This window comes from Sinohyriopsis cumingii, chromosome 14, assembly GCF_028554795.1.
Source record: "Sinohyriopsis cumingii isolate HCF-2022 chromosome 14, ASM2855479v2, whole genome shotgun sequence".
NCBI classification, from domain to species: Eukaryota; Metazoa; Mollusca; class Bivalvia; order Unionida; family Unionidae; genus Sinohyriopsis; species Sinohyriopsis cumingii.
The window spans coordinates 1,784,225-1,796,737 of record NC_142974.1 but is presented as its reverse complement, the minus strand read 5'-3'; the positions used below and the strand labels follow the sequence as shown (position 1 = coordinate 1,796,737).

At 38.7% G+C, this 12,513-nt stretch overlaps 1 protein-coding gene across 2 annotated transcripts in view; it reads right to left on the bottom strand.

Moving 5' to 3' along the window:
* Window positions 1-12,513, bottom strand: part of LOC149783086 (uncharacterized) — a 94,437-nt gene that overhangs the window by 25,665 nt on the left and 56,259 nt on the right. For both annotated transcript variants that reach the window (XM_089931301.1, XM_089931300.1), the window contains exons 13-14: window positions 6,259-6,329; window positions 663-847 (exon numbers count right to left, since the gene is read on the bottom strand). In XM_089931301.1, the coding sequence (XP_089787427.1) occupies window positions 663-847; window positions 6,259-6,329 (256 nt within the window). The remainder of the gene's footprint in view (window positions 1-662; window positions 848-6,258; window positions 6,330-12,513) is intronic.

Here is a 12,513-nt window from a genome sequence, read left to right as displayed (position 1 = left end):
AGTAAAATGTTCATATACTGCACACACACAGAACCAGATTATATACAGCGCATATGCAAATACACTAAACCAGAGGACCACTCCAGTGTCATAAGTAGTTAAAGCACCTTCCTCGGATGCAGGAAATCACTGGTTTGAACCCCGACTGAGTCATACCAAAGACTTACAAAAATGGCACTTGTACCTTCCTTGCTTAGCACTCAGCATTAAGAGGTTAGTGTTAGGACTAGCTGGACTGGTATCAGGATAATGTGACTGGGTGGGACATAATGCTACATGTCAGCAACATGATGCACCAGTGCTAGACTAAACTGACACCCTGCTGACGTCATAGTAATATGACTTGAAAATTGGTAAAGCTTTGTTAAAAATACAAATCACACACACACTAAATCATATAATATACTGTACATATGGATAAAAATCCAAAACAGACACACACTAAATCATATAATATACTGTACATATGGATAAAAATCCAAAACACACACACACTAAATCATATAATATACTGTACACATGGATATAAACACACACAATTAGATCACACACTGAACAAAGCATACAACACACGATGTCAGATTATATGCTATACATATACACGTTACCATTATGAGGCCACATGATACAGTATGCACTACATACACTTCCATTTTACATACCATCAGAAAAACCTCCCATCATGTACTGGTGATCGTTGGCACTCTGCCAGGCTAGAGATGAGCACGTCATTGGATGACTAGATGGGTTCCGGCTGGGTTTGAGGGTCAGTAAAGGCTGTACATGGTACACAATAGGTGGTCCCTCTTCTGTTTTCTGCTGAGACATACTGCTGGGTTGAGGTACACTGAAATGATACATGAAAGGGAAGCTCTTCATGATGTGTGCATCACAGAAGGCCAACATCACTACAATTTGTTCTGCAGGTCTTTCAACAGACAAACTTTGTTGCAAAACCAAAGTTTGTGGAATTTTGAATCAGAGGGCAAAAATGAGGATGTAGAATGCTGGAAATTCAATTCATTCAAGGTCTCCTCAATATATGTGTGAAATCCAATTTCTTTACTGAAGTTACATTACAGATACCCAATGAAGAAGAAAGTCAAGGGTCCTAATTCATGTCTTTCGAATCCAATATCCCTTAAAGTTAGGGTACAGCAACCAAATCAAGAGGACACATCAGGGGTCATAACTCTTGTAAATGATATGGTTAAACATTTTTTTTAAAAAATCACTCAGTCTTCTCGAAATAATAATAATGAAATACAACAGTACTTGGTAAAGTGATCCTGCAGAAACCAAAGTCAGCAGGACATACAATCAGGAGCCATAACTCCAGTAAATGCCAGAAAAATTAGAAATCAAAATCAATTTAGGTCTCATCAGAATTAAACAGAATAACAAATTTGTTTAAATTCCATCAAGATTTCCTTGAGGGTAATGGAATTGCTGAAATATAGACAGCTGGATAGACTGAAAGCTGTTATTACTACAGGAGTCCACTGATTTCATTAAGTGGAGTCCTAATTACAAAGGGCTTTGCTAACTTCATCAGGTGGAGTCCTAATTACAAAGGGGTCCACCGACTTCATCAAGTGGAGTCCTAATTACAAAGTGTTCTGCTGACTTCATCAAGTTGAGTCCTAATTACAAAGGGCTCTGCTGACTTCATCAAGTGGAGTCCTAATTAAAAAGGGCTCTGCTGACTTCATCAAGTGGAGTCCTAATTACAACAGGCTCTGCTGACTTCATCAAGCGGAGTCCTAATTACAAAGGGCTCTGCTGACTTCATCAAGTGGAGTCCTAATTACAAAGGGCTCTGCTGACTTCATCAAGTGGAGTCATAATTACAAAGGGGTCCACCGACTTCATCAAGTGGAGTCCTAATTACAAAGCGCTCTGCTGACTTCATCAAGTGGAGTCCTAATTACAAAGGGCTCTGCTGACTTCATCAAGTGGACTCCTAAATTACAATGGTGTCCACTGACTTCATCAACTGGAGTCCTAATTACAAAGGGTTCTGCTGACTTCATTAAGTGAAATCCTAATTATATTTAATATATTAGGCTGAGGTCTTTTTTAACAATCTGAAACCCATGTATGTTACCTTTTGATAGGTGTGATAATTATATCGATAAAAGAACAATTTTTTATTTTATTTTACAAAACCCATAATTAGTATGTTCCACCTTCAAGTTGTGACTTTTATTACGAGAGATCGAGATTTGTTATTTTAGGCTGATATTTCACATTTCCACAAAAGCAAGCATTAAGCAAGGTCTGAAACCCATCCGAACATATCACACTATATTTATCTTATTAATTATTGCTTCACAAATGCTTAGAGTGCTACTGGTTTAGGCTCTCACAAAACATAACAGAAAAGAGTGAAGACAACAAGCTTTGTAAAATATAATGAATAATTTGTTTCCCTAAAAGAAAGGTAAAAATGGGGAAAAGACCTTAAGGTGTTATGAATCAAATCCAAAATTAATCCAAGAATTAAAAAATAGAAGTCCTATTATTAAAAAGTCCTAAATGAAACTGAGTTTGAATCTCGATGAAATCCAAAATGGAAGATGATGACATCTGTTGTAACCTGTGAAGTGCTTCATTTTCAACAGTCTCTTGTCGACTCACAGAAAATTTTATTCCAGTTTTTGCATTCTGTATAAATTTTGATAAAGGTCCTTGTCCACAAATTAATTTTGAACACTAGTATTTCCAAAGAAAACAATTACTTGAACTCCAAATAATCTGAAGAAAATTAAATAGCCCAAACTGGACACAACATAAAACACCTAGAGGTCTCAAGCGTTAAGGCATGAATCACTGTTCTTTCTCAAAACATCAGTAATAAGTCTAACTACAACACAAAACAGATGCCCGAATGAGGGTCACATAGTCATCTTTCTAGAACAAAATAGAAGATTTTTACATTTACGTACTCCCAGTATGGCCTTAACTGAAATCAATGGTTCTACTTTGGGAAAGAATAAAAAAAATTAAGTTTACCAGAACTGCCACTGTTTCTGAATGAAAGTCAGTAACTAGGTCAGCATTAGATGCAATGTCTGTTTACGTAAAAAAATTAAAAAAAATCAGTCAGAACTGAGCTCTATTCTGGAAAATATAAAATCCAGTAAACAAAGTTACATTACAATAGCATGTAATAGAATTACATTTTTTAAAAAAAAACTAACAAACAAATAATTAAATTTAATGAAATATAAATTAAATCAAATATACATAACAAGAGTTAATGTGAGTCATATTCATGAGTTCTGACATTAAACAACTGGCAGGTTAAGTAATGACCTATCTCCTAACTGACCAGTTACCATCATTTTGCCTTGACCAGTTGCTGATATACTGCCTAATCAACTAAACTATCAAGAAAACCAAAATAAAGTAAAACACAAAATCTGAGTGCTTTTACAAGGATGGCCAATATAAAAGTTCCTTATTTGTGTTAATATTATCCATGCAGCTCGTACTCTATGAATTCTGCACAAATGATGTATAATAGCTAACTCATTACGCCTCGACATTAAGTAATCTTCTTGTGTTGGTGTACTCTAAAATGCAGTCCCATCAACAGAGTCAACATGGATGAAGGAAATTCAGAAGATGGCTGACTGGATGTGGGGTGTTCTAGTCATCACATGTCCCTGACCAGTTTTTTTACTATTGTAGCTCATCAGAGGGAATAATTTGGCTTGATTCATACATTCAGCTGATCATTTTATGAAAGTGAGAGGTTTATATAACCCTTTGTTACCAGGCTCACCAATGGTGCTGGAGAAGCCAGTATTGCTACTAATAAGGTCGTGTGACCACTGTTGTCGTGACTATTGAATTTTTTTCTTCGATTTACAGACACCTGTTATAGAACCGCCAAAGTTAATTTCTGTAATGCAATACATAATACTACTGAACTAATTATTGGCTGAAATAAAGTCCACAGGTGTGTCAAACTGATAATTCATAATTAGTACCTGCACAACCACAAGATTTTCAATAGGGTTGACATATGGTAGGTGTGTAACTTCAACCGACTGCAAAATAGTTCCACCATGCTTTCTAATGCATTCTTTGAAAGTCAAATTGCCTCTAGTTACAATATGCAGTTGATAACTCCTACAAACTCTTGGGTTAAGAGGTCCTCAGGAACAACCCATTTTTCAAGAACTGTTTTCAAGATTAATTTGGCAGGAGATAAATGCATTTGTTCATCTGTTATTTCCATTCTGAGTCATGGTACAATCTAATCCATTGTTCGACTCCATAGGTAGTCAATAACAAACTCTTGCAAAATATTTTTTTTAAATCTTGGGGTATAAGCTCTTGTTAGCATCAGTGAGCAATGCACATTGTTTTTTCAATTCTTCCAGATGTTTCCATTTTTATTTCTGCAGAGTTTGTAAACACAGAGCACTTCAATTTTTTATTCCTTGTGTTTAAACCAACATTCTTTCCTTTTGAAGATTTTTCTACAAACACTGACCACAAAAAAGATTGTGTTAAATATCCGATAATATAAACTATTAAATCTGATCTCGAGCTCTCCAGTAGCACTTTTTACAGGAAAGATAGAGAACGTTTTTGCTTTGCCAATTACATACTCTACATCTCTTTAATTGGGAGTTCAGGCATTTTTCACTAAATTTAGTTAATATGGACCATAATACATTCTTCCATTCTATAAAACTGCTCATAAAAGAAATATGTGTTAACTTAGGGACCCACATCTAAAGTCAGGGAGCTGTTTATAAAAGTGACCCATGTGTTAATCAAAAAGCTGTTCATAAAATGACCCATATGTTAAGTCTGGGAGCTGTTTATAAAAACGACCCATATGTTAAGTCTGGGAGCTGTTAAAAGTGACCCATATGTTAAGTCTGGGAGCTGTTTATAAAAGTGACCTATATGTTAAGTCTGGGAGCTGTTTATAAAAGTGACCCATGTGTTAAGCCAGGGAGCTGTTTATAAAAGTGACCCATGTGTTAAGTCAGGGAGCTGTTTATAAAAGTGACCCATGTGTTAAGTCAGAAAGCTGTTCATAAAGTGATCCATGTATTATGTCAAGGAGCTGTTTATAAAAGTGACTCATGTGTTAAGTCAGGGAGCTGTTCATAAAGTGATCCATGTATTATGTCAAGGAGCTGTTTATAAAAGTGACCCATGTGTTAAGTCAGAAAGCTGTTCATAAAGTGATCCATGTATTATGTCAAGGAGCTGTTTATAAAAGTGACTCATGTGTTAAGTCAGGGAGCTGTTCATAAAGTGATCCATGTATTATGTCAAGGAGCTGTTTATAAAAGTGACCCATGTGTTAAGTCAGAAAGCTGTTCATAAAGTGATCCATGTATTATGTCAAGGAGCTGTTTATAAAAGTGACTCATGTGTTAAGTCAGAAAGCTGTTCATAAAGTGATCCATGTATTATGTCAAGGAGCTGTTCATAAAAGTGACTCATGTGTTAAGTCAGGTAGTTACTATTCATAAAATTACCCATATGTTAAGTCAGGGAGTTTTTATAAGAGTGACTCATGTGTTCAGTCAGGGAGTTGAAGGAGTTGTTCATGAAAGTAATCAATTTGTTAAGTCAGGATGCTATTCATAAAAGTGACCCATGTGTTAAATCAGGGAGGTGTTCAAAAAGTGACCCATATGTTAAATCAGGGAGGTGTTCAAAAAATGATCCATGTGTTAAATCAGGGAGGTGTTCAAAAAATGATCCATGTCTTAAATCAGGGAGGTGTTCAAAAAGTGACACATGTTGACACATGTATTAGATCAGGGAGCTATTCATAAAATTTACCCATGTGTTAAGTCAGGGAGCTTGATACTGAGTGATGTCAAAACAAGATTGTAACAATCCATTAATACATACTCTCATTGTGAGTTATCTCCCTTGGGGACAATAAAACCATGGTGACAATCCTGTAATTTTAATGGAAAAATGACATCTGGGGAAAAATGACAGAAAAATGACATCTGGAGAAAAATGATATCTGGGGAAAAATTTGGGCTGTAATGTATCACAATCAGTTCTGACTGCATCTGATGGTGTCTTTTATACCAACATACTTGTACCTTGACTTGTCTAACATTATACATTAAGCTATGACATCAGCATTGATAAAGTTCCTTTTCATAATAGCTTTCCAAATCAATGTTCCATGCCACTGTCAAACAAAATATGACACAAACATAAAAAACCTTAATTAAATGAACTTTAAAGACTGACACATACCTATAAATTCTAATTGTCGAGTCACTGCAAGAAATGGCAAGGAGTCCTAGACGTAAAACCACTGACTGTTCCTGTAGAAAAAGAGTGCTCAGCCTGAGTACATGTATGATCATCAAACAATTACCAAAGTATGAAGAACTTTGTGACCATATTGATACCCATAAACCACGAGCTAATGGAGAAAGGTGTATGTGGTTCAGCAGCAGAGGGGGCGAATCCTACAAACTACTTTTCCGAGATACCCCATCCACGGAAACTATTCCCGATAGAAGCGTTATTTCCATGAAATAACACTTTTATTCAGAAAACGAGACAAAAAAAAAAAATGTCCTTGAAAATGCTTTGTATTTCCGCTGATATAACGCGAGTTACTTCAATAAATCCGACTCGTATCCGACATAATTTCCACGGTGAGGTATCATCGAAAAATCAGGTGTAGTTTGCGCCCCCTCTGCTGCTGTGAGAAGTCGAAGATTTCCAAGGAAACATTTTCATGTTAACCATACAGTGTATCAAGTCCGATACGGTATCTTGTTCTGGGGTCGTGTAAATTTATTGTTACAAATCCGTGCGGGGTTCTTTGAGCGCGACTAAAGAAATTTTTGAATTTATTTATGTCCATATCACCGCTACACCATGTCTGATGAATGTTTCTCAGCGTGTGAACATCAACTCCATTAAACACCGCAAGAAGATTACAGTTGTCTCTAATTACTTTAGGAATTTGTGTATAACGCTGAGTAACATAAATCACATCAGTGTTTTTATGACGACCTCGTGAAAATATTCTTGCAGGATTTTTTTGCTTGTCCAGCATCACATCATCATACACTACTAGGTTATTTATTTCCCCGTTAAGGTCTTCCACGGACGGAGCTTCTTCAATATCAGTTATAAATTCAACAACATCCTCGTCGCCGTCTTCACTCAGCGCTTTTGCACTTTCATTAAAATCTTTTATAACATCATAGCAACGTTGATCATCCACAGACGGAGCTATCAAGTATAGTTTGTCCCATTTCATCCACTTCATTATCATGTTCAGTAGCAGTTGCGTTTTACCTGATCCTGACGGTCCTATGATGATCATTCTGATAGAATTTGGTAGTACGGAATTATGCTTGACTGGTTCTTTCCTTCGCGTCGCAGAAAAATCAGTGATTTCCATTTGTATATAAAGAATAATAATTATGGATTTATATTGTGTAAAGTGCAAGGCACGAACCCCTACAAACGACATAACAACCATTACAACAAAAAATAACAGACAAGCACTCTCTGGTAAGTGTGCGCGATGTGGCACAAAAAAATTTAGATTTCAAAAAAAAAAGCTAGTTCGACCGGAGGTGACATTGCAGCCAAACTTGGAAAGCTCCCCGGAACTCCCTGGGCAAAATATCCAGGAGAAAAGCATCTTCCGGGATACAATTACTGCGGTCCAGGGACACGACTAGATATCAGACTTGATGAACAATCTAAACCAAAACCGGGAGAGTATCCGATAAACGCTATCGACGCAGCGTGTCACATACATGATGTTGCTTATCGAAGTAAAGATCTACAAGACAGGCATATCGCGGATGTGAAATTAATTCATGCACTAAGCGCCATAAAAAATAAATCATTTAAGGAGTCACTCGCTAATTGGTTAGTACGATCAGCGATGAAATCTAAATTAGCATTAGGCGCTGGATAATTAATAGAAATGCAAGCATTTTCAATGCAAGCGATTTATTATTCCCCGGCCGGATACTGGAGAGGTAATGCAGCAATTAATAAACTCGCCAGCGCAGCAAAAGTAACACGCAAGGTTGCCAAAAATTGGCTATCAAAACAAGCAATATGGCAAATCTACCTACCACCACCTCGACAAATCAATTTTGCACATTTTGATGTTAGTGTGCCCAATGAAGTTCATCAGGCTGACATACTATTTCTTCCTCATGATACTGTCCGTAGAAAAATATACAAATACGCGCTAACAGTAGTTGATGTTGCCAGTAGATACAAAGAAGCAGAACCGTTAGCGACTAAAACAGCCGCTGAAGTTGCTTCTGCGTTCAAACGAATTTATCAGCGAGGACCTCTAAGCTGGCCCCGATTATTACAAGTTGATCCTGGTAAAGAATTTCAGGGCGCGGTATCATCACTGACAAAGCAGCATAACGTTATCATACGACGAGGACACACTGAAATTCATCGGGATCAGGCAATTGTTGAGCGATTTAATAGAACACTCGCTGAGAGATTATTCGGATACCAGTACGCGAGGGAATTCATTTCCGCGTTATCTGACGCGGACGGTAGATCTCGCGAATGGGTTGCAAGACTGCCAAACGTGATAGCCGCATTGAATAATGAAATTACCAGAACAACAAACATGAGACCTGTAAATGCAATCACAAAAAAATATATACCCAAAAAACAGCAACAAAATGTTTCAGCTCGGCCAGTGCTGGGTAATGTCACCGTTAGGTATTTATACGAACCTGGCGAGGCCGAAGGAGGAAAAAAGAGAGCAACCGATCCGACATGGAGTGTTACCACACACAAGATATCCAGCATAACCAGATCAACTGGGAGAAACGCAATCTACAGATTAGATTCAACTGCTCCTCAGCGTGGATTCACACGCGAGCAACTTCAGGTGATTCCCACGGATACACAATTACCACCTCGATCACTGAGGTGATCCACACTTAAATAACTGCAGCAACACCTCTGCGTCGATTACACTCAAGACAGGTCAGCATTACATTTTCACGCGTATGACCGCGATTACTATCTATTCTATCTACGGTAAATTGCCTTGGATTATTTTTCGAATACTGCCACAGCAATAAACAATTACAACTCGCGCAGTGATTATTCTGCTGTTGTTGTAATTGTATAATAAATGTTTCGTCGAGATCAAACTCTCTACCATTTTTTTTGTCGCTCTGTTTGTAACCGGCTAATTTCTTTCTTATTGTATCATCAGCGATTGATCTGTTGATGCTGTCGTTGACAACATCATCTAATACAATTCTTCGTAACTGACCTATCCTTGTTACTCTGGAGACTGCTAAATAAACTAAATTTGACCACTCGATGCGATCATCAACAATCCAAACTGTTGTATCTGAAATAGTTAGTCCCTGCGAACTGTGGATGGTCATAGCGTATCCTAGCGTCCACGGGGATTTGCTCATTTTTAGTGCCTGTTCGACAGCATCAACATCAACGACAACAATATCATTTAATACTAAATTCTGTTTTTCCGGACCCGACGCAGTCAGGCGCCCTGGAATATCAACATCAATATTCTGCAGTCGCGTATCAGCTGGTCTATAACACAGCGGCGTTGGCAACATGGGAAATTTCTTCTGATGTAACTGAAATAACTGCTGCTGAAGCGTGTCCCTGACTATCTTTCTACTTGCAACAATTAAATCATCTGGTTTCCACGTTTCCCAAAAGTCGCTCAGCTCCGTCTGTGGAATTATTTCACGCATTATCTCACACTGGACTTTATTGGTTTGTAGCCTGATCAGTGTCTTAAACTCTTTCAGCGTTTCATCGAGTGCTCTGTGATCGTTAGTTATTTCCTCATAATAATCTACAAAAGTTTTCAGCCACTCGTGTGGAGATTCACCTGTAAATGGCGGTGGTTGACCATGATCGCCGCACATCACCACTGCGGTATTTTTTTTTAGCAGCCAATCCAGAAACTGTTTTAATGTATCCAACGGCACAGTGTCTATCTCATCCCAGATGATTTTCTCAGGGATATATTTCGTCCCCATCCGCGATGGTGTCCACGTACCACCACTGTATTTGAAAAAACTGTGATACATGCAAGCTTTTACTTTGCGTTGTCTCATCTCCCTGGCAAGTCTGTGTGTGGGTGTTAGCACAATCATGTCAGAGTTTCTAAATAATTCAATCGCTCGAGTTGTTTTACCAGAACCACCGGGACCGTTCAGATAAACTGTTTTGTGTCTTGTAACAGGATCGTGCACCGGCGGCGACAACGACGTCGAAGGCATTTCTGCGCTGCGGTATTTATCTTCGATTGTCACATCAGCCGATTCACAATATCCGTGTAACATTTCATTCTTTATTCTCCACGAGCCCCACGATGGATCATCCGATATAACATTATTCAACACCGCTAAGTGTTTTTTATCAATATAAAATGAATCCGTTGCAACTCTCACTGCGTCAACGGGGAATCTATTAATCATCGACAACAAATTTATGGATACATAAGCGAGCATCGAAGATCTCAAATGTGTGTACTGAGATGATTCTCCGTCGATGTAACTAAAAACAGTCCCTAGTTTTTCCCCGTTTGACAGAAACACATCTTCGCGTTTACAGAACATGTTGTTCGTGGCTGCATCAGCGACAATAAGATCCAATTCAGTCTTGTCCATGATTAATCGACTGTGATGTTGTTTATGATCATACGCTCCACCTTGAGTGAATTTTCCTATTATTTTTCGTCCTAGATCTTTTGCTGTGCTTGCATCATTTTTGATAATATCGTCGATAGAAGTTTCTGGATATTCTCGTGACCAATCTTCGATGACTTCTTGTGACGTAACCGGAGTTGGCAACCAAACTTCGGTTTGACGACAATAACATATAATCGCTTCGCTGACCGTCAGCGACAACAGTATTCGACTGTCAAGCATGTATCGCAATAACACTATTGGAGCCCATCGCTGTTCAACGAAATGTCTGCCAAACCAAACATAACACACAGGATGTAAATCCGTAGCGAATTTAAATGACGACGCACAAGCAAATCCGGTCAAGTCAAAATCGGGTAAACCACCGTTGATAGCTACTCTTGTCATGGCGTTGCCGACGTGGCCAAACCGTTTAAAATATTCACTGCATTCTCCACGCCCAAGGAAACTTCCGGGATAACACGCCGTCATGTCCACGGATATCATATCGCGGTAATCATACCGAGTATTCCACAAACCGCCGTGTCCGTATTCGACACAGCTCTGTTGGATATCCCCAAGGAAACTTTTCGGAGTTGGTCTCCATGAATTTCGTTCCCGGGCTACATGCGCGGCAACGCCCGGGACAGTAAAACAGTGTCGCAGTAACGTATCAGTGTCCGTCGCATGATATTTTTCTGCGAGTTTTTTCATTTCGTGCTATAACGCCGCCGTTCTGTATATTTCCCCGTCGGGTCTCACAAACTGATTATATTCTCCATCTTCGCTCGAGAATAACCACACCGACACTGGATCGGTTTTACTTATCCGATGAATACAATCAAACATATTTCCCGAGTAATACTTGACAACACGGTCTCGCGGAAATATCCTAACCTGGTCAGTCCAAGCGTGACTGTTATGATCGACAATATTTATTGAAGCTCCATTGCGATTATATTTTGACTCGTACAATACCGTACCGGTTAACGATGAAACAGTTATAGGAAATCTCAGCGAGCGTTCCAACGCGGCAACATCATTTATTGATGCGCCTGTATCCGCTACTCGTTTAGCCCATTCTGTTATTTTATTTTTTCTGATCTCGGTTAGACCATTTCCACGTGGTGCATTTTTAAAATGTTCCATTACTCGCTCAGCTACACAATTCAACACCGACACCTTCATCGGTTTGAGTTTATCAACGCGTGGTTTCTTCATCGGATAAATTCCATAAACAACTGCGGTCACAGGATACGCTCTGGCATAATATGGTATATCAATCCCAACAAGTACTCCCGGTTTTGAGTCTTTACTTAACAGAACGGTTTTTCCACGAACGCCTCTGGCATCAAGAACAGGGTCTAGTTTGTCTCTGATAATCCACGTTCCCTCGCCGACTCCAACAATAAATTTTATCTGTACGAAATATCTTCTATCGTCGAGATACCCAATTATGTTACGCGCGATTGTATCGTTCATGGTAGCATCAATGATACGGTCACGAGAAATGCTCGCGTTTCCGAGGATAATTTTATACGAAGACCACGTGTGTGCGGCACCATCACGACGAAACTCTTCTTTGGCATTCTTGATAACACCAATTACCTCTGCTAACTCTCTTCGTCGTGGATCAGCGGTTAACCGGTCAAGATCGAATCTAGAACCTGATATGGGTTTTATTCTGGATAGTCTTTCAAAACCCATTATTATAATTAAGACAAATATTTAAATAGACAAATATATTATATGATGAACCAATGCAAGTGGATCAAACTAAATTCATCAGCGCCGTGTAGCAAACCCTGCAGAGGCGAAT